The 20,743-nt window shown below is 39.6% G+C and overlaps 1 protein-coding gene across 1 annotated transcript in view; it reads left to right on the forward strand.

Moving 5' to 3' along the window:
- LOC125228597 (DENN domain-containing protein 5B) overlaps positions 1-20,743 on the forward strand; it is a 60,366-nt gene that overhangs the window by 379 nt on the left and 39,244 nt on the right. The window contains exons 2-13 of the mRNA XM_048133229.1: positions 53-162; positions 624-794; positions 1,695-1,930; positions 2,382-2,526; positions 3,659-3,803; positions 5,108-5,242; positions 6,546-6,724; positions 13,696-13,798; positions 15,018-15,167; positions 15,742-15,923; positions 16,197-16,408; positions 19,585-19,794. Coding sequence (XP_047989186.1) covers positions 53-162; positions 624-794; positions 1,695-1,930; positions 2,382-2,526; positions 3,659-3,803; positions 5,108-5,242; positions 6,546-6,724; positions 13,696-13,798; positions 15,018-15,167; positions 15,742-15,923; positions 16,197-16,408; positions 19,585-19,794 — 1,978 coding nt within the window. The remainder of the gene's footprint in view (positions 1-52; positions 163-623; positions 795-1,694; positions 1,931-2,381; positions 2,527-3,658; positions 3,804-5,107; positions 5,243-6,545; positions 6,725-13,695; positions 13,799-15,017; positions 15,168-15,741; positions 15,924-16,196; positions 16,409-19,584; positions 19,795-20,743) is intronic.

Below are 20,743 nucleotides of genomic sequence, written 5' to 3' on the forward strand. Positions count from 1 at the left end.
AATGTTACTTTATTGGGACCTAAGTTGCTGACAGACGATGTCTTTGTTTTAGGGGACAACTTGCATGTATCTCCCTTGGACCGCTCGTATAAGGGGAAGGTGTTAGCTCATTACCCTGACAATGTCTCAAGCAACCCTTTTGATGAACATGCTGTTTGTATGGTGAGCAAAATTATATATTATTCTGTTATTGATGTTTGTTTGTTGTCACTTGTTCATCAACAGCTGACACCATATAAGATAGTTATTTAGTACAATGTTAAAATTGTTATAACTGTAGCAACATTTTGCACATTTTTGAAAAAGAAAGAGCAGAGGGTCTATCACAGATATCTAAAACTGTAAGACTACAGACACACAGATAGATAAAATTACGATTTAGGCAGTAGGCCCCCAGATATTAATATATATTATGTTTGAATAGCCCCAGGGGTGTATTTCACCTCACTGATACTTGATACGGTCTGATGATATCCCCTCTGTTCTAGTTGATAAGAAACCATAGTACAAATGAACATTTTATTGATCAACATTACGTATGTAGTGAATGTTAAATAGTTTTTTTTTTACTTTTTCATCCTATTTGATTCCTTGTTCATCCAAACTGGTCAATCTCTCCACAGCTCTGCCTACCCGCGGGCCTCCAGTTCAGGACCCAGAAACATTCGCTAGAGCCAAAGTTCCACAGCTTTGTTGTGACCAGAGAGAATGCTTCCCGCTACTATGGCTTCAGTCTTATCTTTTACGAGGAGGTCAGGAATAGAAACATCTGCAGTGCCATGCATACTTTACAGGTATATTTTTAGTGTTTATATACCCCTATATTTTGTAAGTACTAGCCAAACTTTTCATAGTGACTTTTGAATTAGTCATTTAAAGTAAATTTGTGCAAACAAAATCAACATCTTCTGTTGTATTTTGAAAATCTGATTTCATATATTTAGTATATGACTGAGAAACTACATTGCGAATGCCACTCATTTCAGTATGGAACAGCAAATTATTTTTTAGTTTCTTGTAATAATACTGCCGAAAAACAATCTTCCACACCTTGGCCTTGTTTCTGCTCAGTCCATAAAACTATACTAATTCGGAAAAGTGTTTTTTCGCTCCACCCTAGTGCCCGGTAATTAATGGACAACCTTTTAACCACCAAGAGGGCACCTTATACTGGTCCAGAAAATCGACATTAAGGTTTAGTAAAAGTTGCCTGGTTTTCGAGATGTTCAAACTTTTTTAAATTTTAGGTAGTATTAAACCCTGTATATCAGATATAGGAATCATCACACATTTCATAAACAGTTATACAAATCAAATAAGGCCAAATCCGCCATAGCAAAATCAAAAAAGACAGACAGACAGACAAACAGACAGACAGACACACACACACAGACAGACTCAAACTTATTTTAATCTTTATTATTAGAAAAACAAAAAGAAGGGGTTTGGTCACGTGACGATGTCACCCCTGTATTGGAAATATATTACTACTAAATTATTTTAAGATATAGCTTGCACATGATCAAAATAGTTGATAGGTAATGTAATTTTTTCTTAAATAGTTGCATCCACACTGACCGAGCAGCCGCCTCGTGAAGCTGTCTATCTGTGACCACGCCAATTTCCTCAGAAAATAATGTATCTCAGTCAGCTGTTCAAAATAGATCCAGCTAATAACCCAAATATTGTTACAGGCAATGTATATCACCGAGTTATCTAGTGGTCAGACACCACCTGGTCACCGAAAGAGCACCGGGAAGGAGAGTTCCCGCTCCCTGCCCCGCTCCTTCAAGCTCGCCCCGCACTCGGGGGCTGCGCTCACGTACTACGACGTTACCAAAGATAAACTTTACGTAGCCAAAAGTATAGCCCTAATATGCCAATACCCATATGTGAGGGTCGCTCAGTTGTTTTTAGAGAATTTATATAGGTAAGGACAAAATGTTATTTTTATAACTATGTTATATACATATAATGGCTTTTATATATTACTAGCTTTTCCCCGCGGCTTCGCTTGCGTTCAATTCGAAAATTGCGAAAGCCCGATCAAATCAAAAAAAGCCGACATTGAATTCTATTGGGCCGCGCGAAGGTCGTCACCACTGAATGGGCCGCGAACTGGCGGCCCCCGGCATGTACTTGTAGCGCGGCGATAGAATCGTGGAGTGAGCCGCCCCTGGAAATATATCATGTTCATGAAAGTTGAAGAGTTTTTAGAAATAGTATCATGCTGCAATTAATTATGGTCTTTTGTTATTGTTTTCTTTTCTTGCAGTATTTTTTGTATTGCTAATATGTAATGTGTTTATGTGACTGCCTGGTTTCTGAATAAACTAAAAAAAATGTAAGCGCAAATGTTCTAAGGAATTGCATTATTTCAGATCATTGCCAAGACAGCCGGGTCCTGGGTTGAGTCCGGAGTCGTATGTGTACAACCTGTTGTATGAAGTGCCCGTGCCCTTGCCCGGACAGGCCCTGCGCCTGTACCTGCCGCCGGCGGAACCCCACTTAGAACCCGTGCCTGTTGTAAGTAGTATATGTTAAATCATATGACCTGTGAGCTGTATCTAGACCTTGCAATATACTCAGAAAATGTACAGTACCGGTCAAAAATTTAAGTTCACTCCTTGTTTTCAGTACAATTGACTGCTTTAGAGAGATAGTTTTTTGTAGTTCAGACGTCAAAATTTTGTTTCGTAAACAATTTATATTTTTTTAACATCTGTTTCCCTCAAATCTTATAGGCTAAATAATTATTTGGCCTATATTATCTGGCTAAAACTGTGTTTCGTGTAAAGATGTGTCTCAATAAGTGGCAAAGGCAAGGCCATAAATATAACTAGCATTTTGCCGTCATGTTTATTAGATTTTAGTGAAAGAAAGGTACGTGAATTGTGTCTAACTAGTAAAACAAATCTCCACAAAACAATAAATATAAGTTGAAAATATATTTCGACTACCAAACCGAAGATAATTATCGTACAAAAGTACTCATTTGTACCGAAATCAAAGGGTGAACTCAAACTTTTGACTGGTACTGTAAGAGTGCAAAATACTGAGTTCTTTGAGTCATTATCATAGCATACTCGCAATAGTTTTAAGTGTAAATGCCTTAGACATTGGCTTTTAAGTCCTTTAACTTTTGACGACCGGTCTGGCGCAGTCGGTAGTGACCCTGCCTGCTATATTTGTTCCTGAGTCATGGATGTTTTCTATGTATATAAGTATTTATATATTATATATATCGTTGTCTGAGTACCCACAACACAAGCCTTCTTGAGCTTACCGTGGGCCTCAGTCAATCTGTGTAAGAATGTCCTATAATATTTATTTATTTATTTATTTTATTTATTTATTATACTGCACTTTAGAAAAATTCCAAAACCTGGATTGACAATTACATAAAAAAACACCTTCACAGTCATGCAACCAGTCACTATCCTCCAGATGTTGTAAATATCTCTCTGTCGTTCTCGACATATTAATACCATGAAGTGAAAAAATGAAAACCTATAAGAAAAGTTAATTTTTGTACTTGAAATTTCATAATCATAACTCCCTCGGGAGAACAGTTTTTCTAAAACTTCCGCTCCGCCTGCCATTGCTCATTTAGCTGCCGTCTGCCTCGACATATTAATACCATGAACTATCATTCCAGGTGATACGAATGCCAAATTTACCTGAAGAACTGCCACTTTTGGACTACCCACTACGAGTGATGTTCTCAACGTTAGGGGTGGAGTGTGTCGTGCAGCTGTTCACCTGTGTACTGCTGGAACACCAGGTGCTCATCAGATCCAGCGGTAAGTGATGCCAACATAGTACCATTGAAGTGATTATCCATACTAATATTATAAACGGGAAAGTGTGTGTGTCTGTTTGTTTGTCCGTCTTTCACGGCAAAACGGAGCGACGAATTGACGTGATTTTTTAAGTGGAGATAGTTTAAGGAATGGAGAGTGACATAGGCTACGTTTTGTCTCTTTCTAACGCGAGCGAAGCCGCGGGAAAAAGCTAGTATGTAAATATATGTATATATTAATAACCTAACCACAAAATTTGAATTTTGAAAAAGCCTCGATATAGTAAACCAATTTCCATCAAACATGGCTCAGAAGTTCAGAACACTCCTGACTATTTTCAACTTTCAATCAAAAATACTAAATCTAAATCGGTTCATCCGTTCGGGAGCTACGATGCCACAGACAGACAGATAGTTCCTTTTTGCGTCAGGGGTTTAAAGAAAAGAATCTTGGAATGTATATGCAAGTATGAATTTTGTGACTTCTCATTAGTTCTGACTGGCACGGTGTTGACTCCTCATAGAAAAAAAAAAGTCAAATATCTGTGATTTTCAGCATATGTGTGTAAAACGATTTGATTTCTTCTTTGTACTATTAATGATACCTAATATTGTTTAATTTATTTAGGAAAGCGCATTGCTTATGACCTTCATAAGCTAAATTTGTATAAAAAACCGGCCAAGTGCGAGTCGGGCTCGCGCACAAAGGGTTCCGTAGCAGCAAATATAATAAACCAATAACTGAACCAAAATTACAGTTAAATCAACCTATCTCAAAAACTATAAGAGATACTTTGATCAAACCAAAAATCGTTGAAAGAGTTAATTAGCATGCATCACCTCTATTTTTTTTAGAATTTTATACCCCGTAGTTATAAAAATAGAGGGGGGGGACATACTTTTTACGACTTTGAGAGCTGATATCTCAAAAACCGTTCACTTTAAGAAAAATGTTTTTTAGAAAACTTTATATCATTTTAAAAGACCTTTCCATTGATACCCCACACGGGTATGTACATCGAAAAAAAAATTTTCATCCCTCAGTTACATGTATGGGGGGCCCCACCCCCAATTCTTTTTTTTACTATTTAGTGTCATAATTTTGTAGCGGTTCATACAACACATATTCCCATCAAATTTCATCACTGTAGTACTTATAGTTTCCGAGTAAATCGGCTGTGACAGACGGACAGACGGACAGACGGACAGACGGACAGACGGACATGACGAAACTATAAGGGTTCCGTTTTTGCCATTTTGGCTACGGAACCCTAAAAAGCGGCATCACGCCGGGTATTGTTGCAGACTACAGCAAGCTGATGCTGGTAGCGGAGTGCATAGTGGCGCTGCTGCTGCCCTTCACGTGGGCCCACGTGTACGTGCCCATCCTGCCCGCGCCGCTCTACCACTTCCTCGACGCGCCGGTGCCCTTCGTCATGGGTGCGTATAGGCTACTTGACCCTTTTTTAAAGTCTACCTTATATGATTAAGTTACTGTCCAATTAACCGAAATAAAATATTACCATTATGACCTAAAAACAGCAAAAAATATTCTTAAAGAATACTTTTACGTAATCACGCAGAAACAACACAGTCATGTTAATCTGTAGATTATCTGTGCATCAGGTCATTCTACTCGAAAACAACATTTTCTGACTTTTAAGTATAAGGCATAAAGTTCATTATGTCAGTGATTGTTTTGACATGAAGTAAGTTCGGATTCGATGACGTCACTACATCGCTGACAGCGTTTTCGGTGGCCAAAATAAATAAATAAATACACACATTTTTTATCGAAAATACGTAGTCATCATAGACTGTTAATACTTAAAATCTATAAATATTGTTTTTTTTATGTCAAATACTACAGACAATCATTTATTGTGCCAAATTCGATATAGGTCTAGTAGCTTATGTATGTTTTACTGTTTTTTGACCAATTTACAGAAGAAGGTTAAAAATACATACAACATACATACAATCACGCCTGTGTCCCATGAAGGGGTAGGCAGAGCACATGAAACTACTCAAGTTTCAGTGCCACTCTTGGCAAATAAGGGGTTGACAGAAAACGAAATTGTGACATTGCAGTGACAGGTCGCCAGCCTCTCGCCTACGCCACAATTTAACCCATATCCCACAGTCGCCTTCTACGACACCCACGGGAAGAAAGGGGGTGGGGAAATTCTTAACCCGTCACCACACGTTAGAATTTAAATATATATATACACCGTGTTTCACTTAACACTAAAAACCTGAAAACAGTTTGTTCAGAATCGAGAGTAGAATCGATTGAGCTATATCTTGATGGGGGTAATATTTTTTGTTTAATTTGTATTATTAGTTAATTTTACGTGCCCATTCTATTGTATTCGTAATGCGACATTGTGTATATCGCATTGCTAGAGAGTGACATCTTAGCTGTCTATTGGTCAACCTTATGTCGTTGCAGTAACGTACACAAACAAATAGTTTTAAGGTGTATGATGGTAGTTGGCAATTATTTTATTGAGCGTAGAGTTAAAAGTCGAGTAGAGCTGTACAGAAAATTAAAAATTCAATTAAAAGAAAAGTAAACATCCGATTTAAATACGAATACTCTAGATGAGTTTAAAAAAATAAAAATCAGTTGGGGTGTCTGAGGTTTTGAGTGATACCGGAAACACGTTGTATATATATAAAATATTGATATCCATTCTCTTTGACACGAAATAATATTAAAACTTCATATATTATTCCTCAGGGCTTCACGCCGAGAGCGCCGCCGTGAGCGGAGCGCGGAACGTCGCTCTTGGCTCAGAGGCGGCGCTATGTTTGGTCGACATTGACAAGCCAGACATACAACTACCAGAGGAACTACCCATCTTCCCTCACAGGACCGCTTTCGTGGACGAACTTAACCACATTTTAGACAAACACCAGGTGAGTGTCCTTTGTCATATTGTATACTTGGGACCATATCAGGTCAGACCATGTATTATATCTGATCGAATACCAGAAGAGGAGGAACTGATACACATTCGTGGATAAACTTATACACATTTTGGACAAGCACCAGGGTTACGGCTATACTGTAATCTTGGGATCATACCAGCTCCACCCTTTGTCTACAATTATTGAGTACGGGTGAAGTCACCTATCAGCATCAAGTTGCATTTTATGTATTATAAATCGCTTGTTGGTATTAAGACGCTTTCGTATCGGAAAGCTGTCGGACCGAGCGATTTCTCACTCACAAAATGATCGTTGCTGATAGATGTGACTTCACCCTACTGGCTCTCGACATTATGTCTTCTTGTGTCTTGGCGATATTAGTATTACGTTACACTATACGTCGTGTCAATCAAGATGACGCGCGAGTTTGACAAACATACCCTTTAATTGCTTGAAAGGATGAACCAAGGCACGCGTCTTCATGTATGACTCGATCTATAATTTGGGTCGGCTGAATAAAGACGGTTATTAGCGTCGCCTCGTTAAGAAATTATAAATTAACTTCAATTAAACCAATTAACAACCATTTCGATCGGCATGAGTGTATAATTAGGTGGTTCATGAATTAAATTGATCATGAAAGAATCTTCCCTATTAATTATCTCTTATCTTCGGTGAAATGATATTTATTGAAACAATAGGCTAGTTTCCTATACTTAAAATAATTTATGCAGTGCACGAAATAAAGCACCACATAATTAGAAGAAAAATATGGACAGTAGTTATGTTTAAACATAATTTATCCATACTAGAAGGAGGTAGGGCATAGCGAATGATATTCCGCTTTGTGTGGTAGGGCACAGCACAGCGGATATCATCTCGCTCGAATCTAGAGCAGAGCCCAACTGGGGTAGTACCTCCGCCTTACAGAAGACCGCAGCCAAATAGCACTAGACCCTACTCATAGTGTTGTGTTCCTGCCGGTGAGTAAGGCTGCCAGAGCTCAATGAGGGTGCGGTGTGCTGATGACGGGAGGACTTACGGAACTAACTTGTTCCGTCTATTGCCCTTTGAGTCGTCGGCAACCCGAACCCTCCTTAGAACTTGTACATTCCTTTTTGCTGTGTACTTAACACAGCAAAAGGGAGTGTACAAGTTTCTAATAGGGTGGCAACGCGCTTGTGACACTGTTTGAGTTGCAGGCGTCCATAGGTTACGGTGACCGCTTTACATCAGGCGGACCGTATGCTTGTTTGCCACCGACGTAGTATAAAAAAAAAAAAATACTAATATTATAAATGGGGAAGTGTGTGTGTCTGTTTGTTTGTCCGTCTTTCACGGCAAAACGGAGCGACGAATTGACGTGATTTTTTAAAGGGAGATAGTTAAAGGGATGGAGAGTGACATAATCTACTTTTTGTCTTTTTCTAACGCGAGCGAAGCCGCGGGGAAACGCTAGTATTTAATAAGTCAAAGAGAAAGATATAAAGTAAATGAATTAACCGTGACGTCACTCCTCAGTATTTCATGGTAATTCCATATTAGCAAATCATTTTGACAGTTCTTAAAAAGAAGCTGATTTGACTAGTAGGAAACTAGCCTATTGCGCCCATGTACCTTAAATTAGTTTGGATTCAGCAAAGAAGGGGAAGCAATGCATTCGTTGTGAAAAATGTAAGTAGATGTACTTTAGAGCCGATGGTCCTGAATTCGGAATGTTCCAATCCCGGTAAGGGCATTTATTAGGGTGATAAACACAGATATTTGTCCCCCAGTCATAAATGTTTTCTATTAGTCCATGGGCCAGCTGGTCTAATTTTGCCAAACGGTATAATTTGGGGGTACTAAGTTTCCTTTTTACAGCAGTTAGGTAGGCCTATAAGGATGTTAAAAAACCATGATTGCCATCTCAAAATGGTAGCTAAACAAAATGGCCGCCAATCCAAGATGGCGGATATTGAGTTTTAAAAAATCGACCATAACTCCAGAAGTATTGGTCCGATTTCATTTTTATTTTTTTTAAACGAAAGCTCTTTTTCTGTACTTAAATACTTGTCATATTCATTGTTTCGCTAAATTCAACCATTAGTTAGTAATTAACGAAAAATATAAAAAAAATATCTTTTTTTCTAAAACTTTCTGTCAAAAATCATGTTTCTACAAAATACCTTGCATATTCTAATAAATATTTAAATGCAGAAAAATAGTGCCATTAATCACCTTTAATTTGATGTATAAAAGATACATATTTAATTTACAAAAACACATAGAGGCTTAAATTTAAAGCTGCCTTCGTTGAAATTCACCGTTGTGCATACAGTACTAAAAGCTTCAGGTTGGAGTGCATACAGTACTAAAAGATGTGTGCAGTTGGGGTGCATACAGTACTAAAAGATGTTGTAGAGTACAAATATGCTGTTTTTAGTTTATTTTAGCAATTGTACAATTAGAATAATAGTTTATGTTAATAGAACATGATAGTATCCATGAGTTTGTAGATATTCGATAGTACTAGGATAAAATTTGTTTAGATACCATATGTGCAACACACCTCAATGATGAAAATTAAGTATTTAAGTGCACTAGGTATATGACTAACATGTGTCGAGACTGTAGAACCATTAACCTTTTGACCGCCACGGACGGCCACGGTGGTCACCGGAAATTCTTGCCAAGGACGCCAACGATACGGACGCCAAATGAAATAAAATTGGGACTCCGTAATGCCTAATTACGCTCATATATTCGCGAATTCGCAATGCAATTCTGTTGCGATTGTGCCTGGGAGACGGAATACTCCGTCATCATCTTGCGTATAAGGGTTAGATCGTATTCCGGATTGAAAATCGTTCCGCATTCAAGGACTCTCAGATTTGAAAAAAAAAACCTACGCACGAGCGGGTTAGTGAAGAGCACCCCAGAATTCGGGCAAACTTTAGAAATGTTCTTTAGTACAGAATTAATAGATATTTCTTACCTATATTTTACCGATTACTAAACAACGAAGCCGTTAAATACCGGATGGACAAACTTTGAGACAAATATCACCGCTTAAAGTAGAGCCAAATATTATTAACATGTATTGTTCGTCATTACCGAACGAAAAACGTTAGAAGACGTTAATAACAGACGTTTTAATTACCTACTCACGTGAGTTGAATTTTCATAAAAGGTGTACCTAAATGTGAATGTTTCTATGCAACCTGCTATTGAATCAGAAGAAAAGTTAGCACCCGTATCGACGAATCTCAATTAGTAGAGAGTAACTCCGGGGTTATGCAATCTGGCCAACTTTTTAAACAGGTAGGCATTTATAAATGCCTCAATAGGGATGATAGATGTATAAATGTATGCCTCAATTATCTTCGATATGCGGATAACATCGTCATCTTCAAAGAAGCACATGTTCCCCGTCAGATGCTGGAGGAACTGTATGCCGTCGGTGAGTGTTGGGTTAAAGTAGTTAAACATATAGAGGTATGTACAAATTGAAAGTTACGGCAAGGACAGACTTATCCAAAGCTCCATATTTCAGCCTTTATAACAAGTAACAGAAGATACGTTATCCCGAACAACAAATAAAGGTTGGGTTAAGGAATGCCATAAACGACTAACGGAGGTAAGTCATAATAACAAAATCATCCTTCAATGGACCAAAGGACACAGTGGATGTCGAGGTGATGATGCGGCCTACGAGCTGGCCAGGCAGCTGGGGTCGACTGCCGATTCTCCCGATGTCCTTCAGCAAGGTATGCTCAATATGAAACTACACACAGCACACTGGCAAAACTACTGGCACACTACATGAACAAATTTACATATAGAAAGTAAGGTAAAACAAACCACAAAATATAGCTTAAATCCACAATACAATACAATAAATTTCAAAAGCATTTAATTATTACAAAACAATATATAATTGTCGTCTATTATATTATATTTATACAAACACCACCCACCCGCCCACACACACACACACACACACACACACACACACACACGCGCACGCGCACTCACGCACGTACAAACACACACAAACAGACACACACACACACACACACACACACACACACACACACACACACACACACACACACACACACACACACACACACACACACATGCACGCACACACAATTGCGCGAACCGCCCCTCACAACGATTTTTTTTTTTTTCTTCTGCAACTCTAGATTTGGAATACAATAGAATAGAAAATATTTATTTGGCATAGAGATATACATTATAAATAAAACTCGTAAGTATTGTTACTAATGATGTTCACCCTGGCAACGGAATAAGGATCAGTCTGAAAATCAACGCTGGGTATTATAACCTAGCACATGTTGAGACCTGAATCCTTTTACCAAGCACGAAAAAAAAAATGTACTTAGCTCTTATTTTGCTTAGCTTAAGTGAATTAGCATATTACTTTTTTATTCCATTGCTGTACTCTTTTTGTGTTATGGTAATAAACGTATTTTTATTATTATTTTATTTATTATTATTAAAAAAAACCAGATCAAATGCTGCAGTCAAACAAGCCAAGCCTAGCATCAATGGAAAACTCACAAAGACGCTCCTTCAACTAGGGAAAGTCCGCCTGAGAATGGTAACCAATGTCAGAACAGATCGTAGACTACTTAACAAACATATTTTCATAACAGATGCTATGAACATTCCCCTGTGACGAGGGTGCCTCTCACCTGGTGATGGAGTGAGCAGAGTGGCTCCATACAGGAAGAAACATCTCGGATCCCCGAGAGACCTCTCCAAAGTTCTCCTACTCAACATTAAAGGTCTAATAGGATTTCTCGAGGAGATAAGCTGGCAGGATTAGCTAAATCCCCCACATCACGCAAAATAGGCACAAAACGTCGAGTTGTGGCGAACCATAACACAATACAGAGACTTGGGTCGGCCTCGCTGCCGGCGGAGATCACACGGAGGACTTGGATGCCTTTTGTACGCTAAAGGACGTATTAAGGGCAAGGATACCAGTCACTGAAGACCAACATGTTTGATCAGTGTGTAACTGGGTACTTCCCACCGTGACATAAGCTTGCGAGACGTGGACACTAACAATGTACTAAATGAAGAGGCTAAAAGTTGCATAGAGGTATAGAGCACAACACGTTCGGTATGTCTTTCTACGATGGAAGCGAAACGAGATGATGCTGATGCGGCGACGGGTCAGAATTATAGAGATCGTATTGCTACTCTAAAATGGGCTTGGGCCGGGCCAGGGCACGTAAGTCGTGATTGAAGGTGGAATGCCTGCTATAAAAGTTCGAAAAATTAGGAGAAAATTAATCTGTTACCTGTGATTGTCTTGAAAGCTTGATATTGGTGATATTGGCTCTACAATCTACATTAACGGTAATAAGTAATATATTTCTGTGCGTAAATTAAGGTTTATTCGGTAGGTACCTATATCACGTTGTTTAGTAGTCGGATACTCCATAGATTTGCCTTATTAATGCATTATAGTGCATTTCTCAAGACTATTTTTCTTTTGGGGTGTGTTCTTCACCTTTTGTATGCAAGGATTATTTTAACTAAATATAAGTTTTCTCGAACACGGATCAGGGTTAGGCTTAACCTTTTAAACGCCAAATAGTGAAAAAGAATACGTCGTGCCCCGGATACCAGACAGACGTGGATCGCGATTATTTGAGCAAAATTAGGCGTTAAGAAGGCCCGCATGGGTCCCCAATGTAATTGGCAAAACTGATGGCCATGGTTGGCGTCCTTATGAAGCATTTCCAGCGACGGCCATATCCGCCCATGGTGGTCAAAAGGTTAATGTGATGAGATAGGACCTCAACTATGTCTAGTTTATTTATTTTGTATTATCTCGGTTGGTTGGCGCTGTATCACTAAAGAAATTTTATACAAATAATCAAATATCTAAAACTGTACTTTACCTATGACATATTTTATTATATTCTTAAAGCTAATGGATTTCGGATACTAACATGTTCAGTTCTTTTCTTAATTGTAAGTACAATTGCAGAAATATACTAAAAACAGCATATTAGTAATCTACAACTTCGACCTGAAGCTTTTAGTACTGTATGCACAACGGTGAATTTCAACGAAGACAGAATTAAAATTAAGCCTCTAATGTGTTTTTGTAAATTAAGTCTGTATCTTTTATACATCAAATTAAAGGTAATTAATAGCACTATTTTTCTGCATTTAAATATTTATTAGAATATGCAAGGTATTTTGTAGAAACATGATTTTTGACAAAAAGTCTTAGAAAAAAAGATATTTTTTTATATTTTTCGTTAATTACTAACTAATGGTTGAATTTATCGAAACAATGAATATAACAAATATTTGAGTACACAAAAAGAGCTTTCGTTTTAAAAAAATAAAAATGAAATCGGACCAATACTTCTGGAGTTGTGGTCGATTTTTTAAAACTCAATATCCGCCATCTTGGATTGGCGGCCATTTTGTTTAGCTACCATTTTGAGATGGCAATCATGGTTTTTTAACATCCTTATAGGCCTACCTAACTGCTGTAAAAAGGAAACTTAGTACCCCCAAATTATACCGACTTCTTCACTGGCCCATGGACTATATGTATAGTATGTATATCGTCGCCTAGCACCCATAGTACAAGCTTTGCTTAGTTTGCGGGCTAGGTTGATCTGTGTTAGTCCGTTTTCACATTATCCGATCCGATATCGGATGTCGGAAGGATTTCAATGGAAAAAAATCAAGATGGCGCCTGTAATGTATGGGATATCAGTCCGACATCCGATATCGGGTCGGATAATGTGAAAACGCACTTAGGCACCAATAAGTTCTTCAAGACAAGACTACTGAAAATAAATTCTTCATGGTTGTTGAGCAATTTAGAGCTTTATACTAGGCACTACATAGCTCATTTATTGCGCACTTAGTGGGGACTGGGGACACCCACAATATTTATTTATTTTGATCCCCAGATTCAAAGGCCGGAAACGGAACCCACGAAGCTTGCCATGCCGATCAACGGGACCTCTTACAAACACATGAGCGATATGAGCACTAGTTGCACCCTACCATCTGGTAAGTACTCCGTTAATCTGGTTTCCAGGTCAAAATAAATACAATATATGGTATCGCCTAAGAAACTAGGTCTTTCCCGCGGCTTCGCCCGCGTTCTAATCTAATCTTGTTTTCCCATACAAACTTTGGACCCCCATTTCACCCCCTCAGGAGGTGAATTTTGAAAAATCCTTGCTTAGTGCTCCTCTACACCTTATAAGGAACCTACGTGCCAAATTTGGAATCTCTAGGAACAGCGGTTTCGGCTGTGCGTTGATATGTCAGTCAGTTTCTTCTTTTATATTATATTTAGATAAGATAATGGTTAACAACTCATATTATACACGCTCAAAGACAAATATAGAATGAATAATGAAAGCAGAATAGACTGAATTTAAGAACAACGAAAAAATGCATCGGATGATCCAAGATGATGCCAAATATATGTGTTTGAACAAATCAACTATCACGATGTCTAAACTCTAAGTGGACTGGTCAATTATTATTAAAATAAACATTTTGATTATCTTTGTTATACTGGTAACCCCAAACATACACCGTGTCTTTTTGTCGAAAAGTCACGGCTTTGTGAGTAGACTGCAAATATATAACATACATAGCATTTCCTGTATTTGGTCTAACGTATAGGAGGAATTTCTGCTTGTCAAAAAGTTTAATTTATTTTTATGTTGTTTTAAAAACAGATATATTAAAAATAGAAATGTGCCGACTATTGATTTGAGCCGACTAGTCAGCGCTTGGGTGGCCGATTAGTCGGCCAGAAGGCCAGAACATAATTTTCGACTGAATTCACCTAAATTTTTGAATGACATTTTTGGTCTTTCGTTCGCGCTTTTACTTTTTTTACAAGTTCAATTTTTCAAAGGTCTATGTGAATATTTATACATTTTCCATTTATAATAACCAGTTTAGTGGGTCCTAGATAGGACATTTACTTCTATGACGATCACAGATCTGTTCTTTTGATTAACAAAGGTATAACGAATCGGTACAAAACACAATTATATTAGCTGTTAATTTCTTATAAAGTGCCGATTAATCGGCCCTTTTTGCTGACTAGTCGCAGACTAATCGCCGACTACAAATGTGGCCCGATAGTCGGCTTTCCCGACTAGTCGGTACATCCCTAATTAATAACTTTTTTTTTATAATTTTTCACTTATGAATGAAATCTTACCTAAAATTTTAAACTTTTTGAAATCTTACCTATTTTCTGCAGGCGGTCTCCGCCGCAAGCACTCCTTCAACGACGTCCTAGACTGGGACGAGAGCCGCCCTCTGAACGCGTCCCCGCCTGGTTCTCCGACCCGACGCGCGCCGCGCCGACTCGACGCGCTCCAGCGGATAGTGGACATCGTGAAGAGGACGGGTGAGTAACTCCATTTTTTAGCGCCATCTATTAAATACTATCATCGTAAATGTGTTTTGACGTGATATTATCATATTAAAATAAAGAAGCACGTCATTTGTTCTTATAAAAAATAAAAACACGCAAAAATTATTATTATTATTTGTTAGCCTGTTGTGTCCCACTGCTGGGCAAAGGCCTCCCTCTCTTTCTTCCACGCTTCTCGGTTTAAGGCAATGTTCGGCCAATCTTTTCGAAAGACGTCAAGATCGTGCCGCCATCTCCTTCGCGGTCTGCCATCACGCCGCACTATGTTTGCCGGACACATCTGCCGCATGCCAAACGACCTGTGGGCCAAGAAAAGTACCGAATGGACACCAAACACGCAAAAATATTTGGGGAAAATATAATTTTGACCACTTCCAGGCTGCGAAACAGCGCCATTTAGTTTTAAGCCTAAAAGGCCCGTACATTTAAGGGGTACGCTTTTTTGGGATGGGCTTTGTCTGTGCCGGTATTACATGGTCCTTGGACTCCTTGGTCATGGCCAGTTGGTCACAACCAAACATTAAATTTAAATTCAATGTTGTTTCAGGCGTAAACATAGACTCAATGGACGCCGACAGCGTAATGCCGGTCCTCAAGCGCGGCCCGCTCACCGACGAAGAGCAATACGCGGCGGACGCGCGTCTCAACGTGGTCGTGCGAGAGTGCTTCCTCAACAGATTCGTGGCCATGTTCCTCGCTTATGAGAACTTCATCATCATGCTTGACCAGGTACAGTAAACTAAAGAGAAAAGGAACACCCAAGACTTAAAGATACGGCTTTGTTGGAGTGGCGGCGGAAGATTGTTCCAGCACGTCTTTTCTGCGTAACGAAAGCTGCTACGAAATGCATGATTTCGTTGTTATTTATTAGTCATAGATCAGACTAGCGTGAGGGCCTGAACCTGTTAAGCTCTTTTTCTAAATATGAAAATTCTAAGTACAACAATATGTTTAGATGGCTTTTTATAACACCGTCAGTCTATAAGATGACTCTCGTTTCAGGATCGCGAAGCCTGGCTATCAACGCGAGAGTCCATGGTGAACTTCGACAAAGCTTCCTTCCTATCCGACCAACCGCAGCGCCACAGGCCGTTCCTGTCCCGCTTCTTAGAAACACAGATGTTTGCCACCTTCATAGACAATAAAATTATGTCCAGCTGGGGAGAATACGACGCTAATCTACAGGCGTTCGATCACCGAGTGGCCTACACGAGGTTAGTTATCACACCACATAACCATAGAATATAAACGTTGACTACCTGTCTCGCTTCTTAGAAACACAGATGTTTGCCACCTTCATAGACAGTAAAATTATGTCGAGCTGGGGCGAATACGACGCTAATCTACAGGCGTTCGATCACCGAGTAGCCTACACGAGGTTAGTTATCACACCACATAACCATAGAATATAAACGTTGACTACCTGTCTCGCTTCTTAGAAACACAGATGTTTGCCACCTTCATAGACAGTAAAATTATGTCGAGCTGGGGCGAATACGACGCTAATCTACAGGCGTTCGATCACCGAGTGGCCTACACGAGGTTAGTTATCACACCACATAACCATAGAATATAAACGTTGACTACCTGTCTCGCTTCTTAGAAACACAGATGTTTGCCACCTTCATAGACAGTAAAATTATGTCCAGCTGGGGAGAATACGACGCTAATCTACAGGCGTTCGATCACCGAGTAGCCTACACGAGGTTAGTTATCACACCACATAACCATAGAGTATAAACGTTGACTACCTGTCTCGCTTCTTAGAAACACAGATGTTTGCCACCTTCATAGACAGTAAAATTATGTCCAGCTGGGGAGAATACGACGCTAATCTACAGGCGTTCGACCATCGAGTAGCCTACACGAGGTTAGTTATCACACCACATAACCATAGAGTATAAACTTTGACTACCCGTCTCGCTTCTTAGAAACACAGATGTTTGCCACCTTCATAGACAGTAAAATTATGTCCAGCTGGGACGAATACGACGCTAATCTACAGGCGTTCGACCACCGAGTAGCCTACACGAGGTTAGTTATCACACTACATAATTAGAGTATAAACTTTGACTACCTGTCTCGTTTCTTAGGAACACAGATGTTTGCCACCTTCATAGACAATAAAATTATGTCCAGCTGGGACGAATACGACGCTAATCTACAGGCGTTCGATCACCGAGTAGCCTACACGAGGTTAGTTATCACACCACATAACCATAGAGTATAAACGTTGACTACCTGTCTCGCTTCTTAGGAACACAGATGTTTGCCACCTTCATAGACAACAAGATCATGTCCAGCTGGGGAGAATACGACGCTAATCTACAGGCGTTAGACCATCGAGTAGCCTACACGAGGTTAGTTATCACACCACATAACCATAGAGTATAAACGTTGACTACCTGTCTCGTTTCTTAGGAACACAGATGTTTGCCACCTTCATAGACAACAAGATCATGTCGAGTTGGGGCGAATACGACGCTAATCTACAGACGTTAGACCATCGAGTAGCCTACACGAGGTTAATTAACACACCACACAGAGTATAATTAGGTGCATAGGTTTTCTCATTTTTAGGGTTCCGTAGTCAACTAGGAACCCTTATAGTTTCGCCATGTCTGTCTGTCCGTCCGTCCGTCCGTCCGCGGATAATCTCAGTAACCGTTAGAACTAGAAAGCTGAAATTTGGTACCAATATGTATATCAATCACGCCAACAAAGTGCAAAAATAAAAAGTGGAAAAAAATGTTTCGTTAGGGCACCCCCTACATGTAAAGTGGGGGCTGATATTTTTTTCATTCCAACCCCAACGTGTGATATATCGTTGGATAGGTATTAAAAAATGAATAAGGGTTTACTAATATCGTTTTTTGATAATATTAATAGTTTCGGAAATAATCACTCCTAAAGGAAAAAAAATCATGTCGAGTGCGTCCCCCCCCGTTAGACCATCTAACTTTTGAACCATATGTTTAAAAAATATGAAAAAAATCACAAAAGTAGAACTTTATGAATACTTTCTAGGAAAATTGTTTTGAACTTGATAGGTTCAGTAGTTTTTGAGAAAAATACGGAAAACTACGGAACCCTACACTGAGCGTGGCCCGACACGCTCTTGGCCGGTTTTCTTATTATAGATAATAAGATCATGTCTAGCTGGGGCGAATACGACGCTAATCTGCAGGCGTTCGACCACCGAGTAGCCTACACGAAGTTAGTTATCACACCATACAACAAGAGATCTTGTTATTTGGCGCTGTTGGCGAAACGATGCGACGTGTGCATGTCTGACTCAAGGACCTTCGATGTGTTTAAAATATGTTGCCGATAGTAAACGGTTAATCGTAAATTAAACCACTTTTTTTCAACATTTTTGTATTAAAGGAAAAAATGGAAAAATTTACGCTTCCGGCGGGACTTGAACCCGCACCATTTTTGCAATCCGTGCAATGCTCTTACCAATTGAGCTACGGAAGCCACGCCGGACTTCGCAAATCTTTCCATGCCTTTCCTTTTGTACACACGTCTTGGGGTGACGTCACGGATTGCAAAAATGGTGCGGGTTCAAGTCCCGCCGGAAGCGTAAATTTTTCCATTTTTTCCTTTAATACAAAAATGTTTAGAATCGTTAGCAGACGTTTCTGCTTAATAAAAAAATTCACTTTTTTTCAGTTCGATCTTTACTTACATCAAATCAGTTATCAAATTGGCGTCCTAAAAACAATGTACTGTGTCTGTTTGTTACTGTGTATTAGATTAACGCACGTTTGATGAGTTTTGAACGTTCTAACCAAAAGTTTGTACTAACATCGATTGCTCGCTCGCATTTACTAACACGGGTAATAGTATATTAGCACGACCTTACACCATAATTCAACTTCGTCTATAGAGAATGCAACGTCAGTGTAGGAACTGAATGGAGATAAATAAAAAGATTTGACTACGACTATTTTTGTAATGATTTATGAGATGCACAATTGCACATGATAACAATAATTTTCCTGTTTTAGTTTCTAAGTTATATTTTTGCTCGAGATACGGGATCTCTCTAGTTCAGGCGCCGAACAAATGTTGAAGATTCTTTTGTGTTAATATCGTTTATGAGTCGTGTGATTTTTGGTAATATAAATGCTTTTTTAATAATAGTAGCTTTTTAGATCGAGAACTGAACGAAAACTGTCAGGTATTTTAGCAAGGAGTATTATACCTCGCAACTTATAACATAGAGTAGGTAGATTTAGTCGTTTGCGGTGTCGACCACAATCGTGATCATCGAGTCGAGAGTCGCGTTTCGATATGTTTGTGACGGTTTTGATATTTGTGGAGGAATGCAATCGTGATGTCGGGTCGTGCGTGGTGGAGTAAGGCAGGGCTGGTGTTGTTGCAGACGACGCGGAGGCGAAGCGGGCGCGGCGCGGGGGTACAGCGTGTGGGCGGGGGCGGGGGCGGAGGGGGCGGGGGGAGCAGCACCAGCAGGAGCCGAGCTGGAGGTGGCGGCGGCGGCGGAGCGCCTGCCGCACCGCGCCGCCTACTACCGCGCCTTCCCCGCGAGACTCGACCCCGCCGCGCTCGCGCCGCCGCCCAACGACGATCGCAGGTGCGATCCGCCCGTCTAGAACACCCCTTAGAGAATGCTTTGCCGTTCCTGAGCGTGTGCCTTTGTGTCGAGTGAGGCGAAGCCGTCAATATTGATAAAAACTGGTTCTTGGATTAACGGTGTGGCAGAAAAAACTGTCAAAAATAGTAAAAAAACTCAGTGTTTCATAAGGAAGCGATTTTAGAACTAAAATTTTACCTAAACGACTGTTCATACAAGGTTCATGTGGGGAAAAGAAACTCATATTAAAAAAAATAGCAAATTTGTTAACTTTTAACTTAAAGTCAGAAGGCTCCTTTAGTGCTATAACCACGATTGAATAGGTATTATTAAATAACAAATTATTAACCTTTTTTTGCCAAAACCAAAACTGCTAAATAGGCATATAAAGAAAATCTATCTTAAGCAAAACATTTTGCTTCATATGAATTAAATTCAAATTTGATATAAAAGAAATAATTATATCCGGTATACTTGTATCCAAAATCGCCTTAACCAGCAAGAGTCATGAATAAAATAATTCAATTTATAATGATTCTACAAATGAACCGTTAAAAGTTATATTTCTAAAAAAACGGTTAAGCAATATTGACGAGCTTTGCCTCAATACACTTGTTCTGTGTTATATTGTCATTCCATTTTCAATCGTGGTTATGGACCGTAAGGGCTTCGCCTCCGCATTCTCCTTAGTTTTACGTTTGCCCTTAGGACAACCGCTGGTAGACGCGGGTGCACGGAGAGGGTGCTCGTGGGTTCCATGGTTATTAAATATCGACACGGACAAACTGCCAAAAACATGATGCTATCTTAACGGCCCAGCCACGACTTTGGTCTAAGCGCGACAGCGGTGAGCGGCAGCCATACGTGCGAATGAAAAGTCCCATCGCTGTGTCTCACTCCAATGTATGGCCGCCGCTCACCGCTGTCGCGCTTAGACCAATTTCGTGGC

Source organism: Leguminivora glycinivorella, chromosome 8 (genome assembly GCF_023078275.1).
Source record: "Leguminivora glycinivorella isolate SPB_JAAS2020 chromosome 8, LegGlyc_1.1, whole genome shotgun sequence".
In the NCBI taxonomy this organism is placed as follows: Eukaryota; Metazoa; Arthropoda; class Insecta; order Lepidoptera; family Tortricidae; genus Leguminivora; species Leguminivora glycinivorella.